Source organism: Dichomitus squalens, assembly GCF_000275845.1.
Source record: "Dichomitus squalens LYAD-421 SS1 unplaced genomic scaffold DICSQscaffold_28, whole genome shotgun sequence".
Taxonomy (NCBI): Eukaryota; Fungi; Basidiomycota; class Agaricomycetes; order Polyporales; family Polyporaceae; genus Dichomitus; species Dichomitus squalens.
The window spans coordinates 358,156-363,120 of record NW_006766910.1 but is presented as its reverse complement, the minus strand read 5'-3'; the positions used below and the strand labels follow the sequence as shown (position 1 = coordinate 363,120).

Genomic DNA, 4,965 nt, shown 5'->3' with positions numbered 1-4,965 from the left:
CGATAGCGAGGCCACGTAGCATGGATCGACTTTGCAAACATCTCCCGAACATACTTGAACACGTACTTGCTGTCGTCCGCTAGCTCCTCGGGCATGAGGTCTCGTTCAGTGTCGTCTGCGTCCGAGTCGTTGGGGAGGGCATCGGCATCCATGCGCTGGTAGTCGGCATCGTCGGGATACAACCGTGTAGCGGTAGGATCGAGACCGAGATCGGAAACGGAGCTGTTGGAGATACGCCAAAGGATCTCGCAGAGGAACCTCCAGTTCTCCACGTAGTTCAACGAACGTGTAACCACCGCACCGGAACGATCCCAGCGGACGAAGCGGATCTGTTTGCCGATGACGACGAACATGAACAGAGCGACGCGCTGCTGGACGGCAAAGATGAACTCGGCGTATGAGATGATCTGCCCGCGAACCTTCCTGCGCGTGTCGGTGGAAGTATTGATGTTCTCCTTGGAGTCGTCGAATGGATCGAGCGCGACACTGTCGCGCTTGAACTCGATAGGGATGATCTGGTCTGCCCAGTGAGGACGACTGTCCGTAGGAGCATCCTTGGCGAGATAGACGGCGGCGTCGACCTTCAATTTGTACTCTGCATCTTCGGGCTCCCAAGCGTCGGGTCTCTCTCCGCATTCCGCGACCTTGAAGCCGGGGATGAGATTGTGCTTATTGATCGCCCGTGTCTGTCATGGCATTACCGTCTTCAGCATGCAACCACGGCACCATTGGAAATCGCGACCACTCACAAATTTTGCGCGAACCTCCGCCTCTTTCATGTTGTCGGCGTCTGCGAGACTCGCAAATGGGTTGGACTTGATCCTGGGCTTTGGGAGGGAGGGAGTCGTAGATGTGGTTGGTGGAGGGAAGAATGCATCGGAGAACTCTTCCTTTTCGGCGAGCACTGCTGCGTGGGCCATGTCGCGTTCGAATCTCACGCGACACTGAGGTAGGTTGTCGCGTCCAAGCTCTCCGCCGAGGGCGTGTGCGTCGCGTACTCTATGGCCGTTGGATAATGGCGTGTCTGATTGGATGTGTGTGGGGTGAGTCATGGTCAAGAAGAGGAAAGAGATGCGGCTCACGGAGAAGGGCCTGAGGCGAGCTTTTATAGCGGCGTGGTTGGGGTACTAGGGTCAGTGCGACTCAGAGGGCAAATCAAGATCGCGTTATCTGAGTTCAGATTCAAATACCAAAGCTGTATAACAATGAGATTGTGCCCCGATGGTGACAAAGGGAGTCAGTGTTGGCGGTTCAAGTTCAAGTTATCTTACCAAATCGGGAAGCGCTACGCTCGGCTGTGCTCTGACTTAGCGCCCTAACCACCGAGCGCTCCGCACGTTCACGCTACTAAGCGAAGTTAGCGAACTGATGATTTGGTTTTTCCTGCGATTAGTACCGGTGCAAAGTGGTGTACGGAGAAGACCAGGCGACATGTACTTGAAGACGTGAATGATTGTTAGACCTCTTGAGCACTGGTATCATATGCCGTGAATGCTGGCCCTCTGGGGCATGTGTAACGGTCAGAGAGTAGTATGACAACTCCACACAACCTGATGGATATAGATGCCTGGGCCCGAGGTTATGGAAGCGAAAATTGAAACACCACTTGGCATGAGTTGGGGAACAAAAAGTGATGCCAGGAGCGTGGATTGAACACGCGACCTCCAGAACTTCAGTCTGTTGCTCTCCCAGCTGAGCTATCCCGGCTCCATGAGGGACCATTCTGGTACCTTATGGGCCCGTTCAGGACACGCTCCCTATCGCGGAATGCTTATCACGACAGACACAAATTTTGCATATAGCTACTAACTCCCAGTGTTTCTATCAGGAAGGGTCCCAGTGCCGCGGAGCATTCTCCCTGAGCGGGGAACGATTTATGCAGGTAAACGTGATATTATTCCGAGCCTTGCTCAGGCCGGATGCTCGTCAGCTTGTCTAATTTGTGATACTACATCCCAGCGCGCCGTCGAGATGCGTGAAAACGATACATGGAGCCCGTGCGTCGGCATCGGCGTAGTTCAGCAGCTCTCCGCGCAACAGCGAGTGGACGATTACGAGCGACTACCCGGGCCAATCCTCCTCTTCGTTCTCTCAGGTCCCGTAGCGTCGACGGAAGGCTCTGACTGCCGTGACGGCGTCCCCTTCCGCGAAATCTGATCCTCGAGCCAATCCGCTTCTGATTCCCACGCCAACGAGAACAAAGCATCTTGCAGGATATCGAGAAAAGGCCTATGGTCCGCGACATCCTTCGCAAGGGCGCGCTCCTCTCTAGTCGGCGGAATGTTGTCGTGGCGGGATGCTTTCCGAAACTGGGGGTTCCTATTATCCTTGGGAAGGATGATTTCGTCCGTAACATGATCCATTGGTGGTGGAGGGGGCAATGGGGGAATGGGGTGGATGCAGATGTTTCCCTGACGCTTGTCGTAATCCAGGACCTTGTAGTGCGCCGCGAACGAACAGGGCAGCTGGTGAACCACCTAGTTGATAGAATCCGCCTGGAACGTCAGCTGTTCTGTAATCACCGTGAGCTTTCCGGTCCGGATCGCGCTTCCCTTTCCCTCGCCGATGTAGTACACGTCGTCGACGATCCTGTAACCATCAAAGATACCCTCTATCCAGGCGGCCGCGCTCAAGCAGTTTGATGTCAGATAGCGGAAAACATAGTAGAGGAGGACGTAGAAGAACGCTTCGAGGTCGTCGATCAATTCCACGGCCTTCGCGGGATCAGTCGACAGCCCGTGAGACATGAATGCTCAAGTGCCCTGTCGTCCCTAGACAGATCAGATCGATATAACAGAGCCAGAATGCACGTTGACGTACCGGTCTCTCTGCCCGGCGCCCCAGGCGTGGTTCGTCGATCTTCTCCGAAAACTCCCAATCAGTCAGCAGTCCGACCCAGCGGAGCACACGCCTGCCCGGGTCCCTGTCCTCGACCTTCGGGTAGAGCAGCAAGTTTCCGGCGCTGATGTCGTGATGAATAGTGTCGAGCCTGTACGCCTCCTGATGAGCTGGGGTGGAACACGTCAGCACATGCGATTAATAGCATGTGCACTTCGATCCGGCGTACCCCGTACACACGTGGCGATAGTTAACGAGTCTTCTCAAAGGGCAGCCACCTTGGTGTCCATCGCCGCTGTCAACGTCAGCGTCACCCTAGACATCGGGGAGACCTGTGGGAGAGGGGATTGAAGGTTCCTCGTCATTGTCCGTGCTCTGAGGTTAGTCGCTTCCAGAAGCGGGAAATAGGGTGGCTAAGGAACTGGCGAGAGGGGGCACACTGTGAGCCGTAAATTGTAATGTAGACGAGGTGCAATTCTCGAGCTCCCAATACTTGGGCGTCATCGTCTCCTGCACTGGTTCGCCAATGTCGCCGTGGCAGAATAGCGTGGGAACATTCTCGACATGATGCCTGTTCAGTTCAGTCAGGATCTCGCCCTCTGGACGTAGACCGTCGTACTTGATCCGCCATACGTCCTTCAGGAAAACAAAGCGGTCCGGGTGACGTCTCCGGGCCGTATCGTACTCGAGAGCGACGAACCCGCGTGTTCAACGACCAGTCAGGCCCTTCGCTACGAATATAGGCCGACAAATGAGGAACAGCCGCTTCTTGTCCCCGTCGGCAACCTCGACTTGGTAGCGAGGATACATGTCAACGAGCGTGTGCCGGAACGCATCGCGGACGTAGCGGAACGTGAACGGCTCCTTGAGCTCATTGTCTTGGAGGAAACGGTCTTTCTCGTCGACATCTCTCGCATGAGCGGCGGCGGCAGACGTCATGCGCTTCCATCGGGCATCCCGTGAATCGAGGCGAACGGCGGTTGGGTCGGCGCCGAGCAGCTCAGGCGCGCAGCGGTGGGCGAAGGAGATGCGCGACAGGACGTCGCAGAACAACGGCCAGTTCTCGAAGTAGTCTACCGCAGTGGAGACGACGGCACCGGAGCGGTCCCAGCGGAGGATACGGAATTTGCGGCCCATGACGACGATCATGAAGAGGAAGAGACGCTGCTGGAACGCGGAAGATAAGCTCGGCACAGTGGACGAGTTGTCTGCGAGTTCGCTTGCGCTTGATTCCGTCCGATTTGATGTCATTCGTGTCATCAAACGGGTCGTGTTGCTTGAACTCGATGGGAACCTCTTGCTTGGCCCATTGAGCTCGCCCATGCGAGTTAGTGAGACTCTGATCGAAGAGCGCGGCGTCGATCTTCTGTGCCTCTTCCTCAATGGCATCGTCCTCATCGATGTTGTCAGCATCCGGAAAGGCTTCACAGTGTGACGCCTTGCAACCGGGGACAAGGTCGTGTTGGCTGATTGCGGCAATGTGTGTGAGCAGTCAGGGGCGTCATCAGCAGGGGAGACGGCATAGCTGACCAAAGCATTGGAGACGTCGGTCTCTTTCATGTTATGTGCATCCACAAGTGCGCCGAAGGGATTCGCAAACAGCTCGTGTTGTTCGATGTGAGCAAAACGGGGATCGTCAGATTTGGGGAGGAGGATATCGCGGAACTCCTCAACTCGGAATAAGACGAATTCTTTTTCCATGCCGTCAATGATCTAGGACACTGAGCTATGAGGTTGAAGCTTCAGCCGAGGCAGGACACTAGTCAAATGAGTTCGAACGGCGAAGTCCACATAGTGTAGTGGCAAGAAGTAGGAAAAGGGGCGGGCGATAACGTACCTGCGACGAGAACGGTAGTTATTTTGTCTCCGCAATGGCTACGATTTCGTGGCAGCTAATGGACTGGGAGCGATATGGTGGCAATGGAGAAATGCGCAGACGGTTGTCCCAGCTGAAAACCCTTCGGAAACTCCCGTCGCTGGCTTTCGCATATCGGCCACGTAGATCTCACTCGAGATGATGTCATGGCTGTCGAGTGGAACCTGCCAAGTTAGGCGCTCGAGCGAGCCAAACCTACAAAACACGGCTCGTCGCCCTCCTCCACCACAGATCACGACTCGCAACCCCTG

The 4,965-nt window shown here is 55.5% G+C and overlaps 2 protein-coding genes and 1 non-coding gene across 3 annotated transcripts; all 3 read right to left on the bottom strand.

Moving 5' to 3' along the window:
- Nucleotides 1-54: 54 nt before the first annotated feature.
- Nucleotides 55-920, bottom strand: DICSQDRAFT_172081 (uncharacterized protein; the record flags this gene model as incomplete). Its single annotated transcript, XM_007367802.1, has 2 exons — nucleotides 55-686; nucleotides 750-920. Coding segments are annotated over 2 exons (803 nt in total), but the record flags the coding sequence as incomplete, so codon positions are not given.
- A 714-nt stretch (nucleotides 921-1,634) lies between these two features.
- Nucleotides 1,635-1,707, bottom strand: DICSQDRAFT_t128. Its single transcript has one exon. It is a non-coding gene; the product is annotated as a tRNA-Phe (tRNA).
- A 180-nt stretch (nucleotides 1,708-1,887) lies between these two features.
- Nucleotides 1,888-2,914, bottom strand: DICSQDRAFT_138592 (uncharacterized protein). Its single transcript, XM_007367801.1, has 2 exons — nucleotides 2,821-2,914; nucleotides 1,888-2,762 (listed from the first exon to the last, which is right to left on the bottom strand). The coding sequence occupies exon 2, from the start codon at nucleotides 2,745-2,747 to the stop codon at nucleotides 2,478-2,480; it is 270 nt and encodes an 89-aa protein (XP_007367863.1). The 5' UTR covers nucleotides 2,748-2,762; nucleotides 2,821-2,914; the 3' UTR covers nucleotides 1,888-2,477.
- Nucleotides 2,915-4,965: the final 2,051 nt, after the last annotated feature.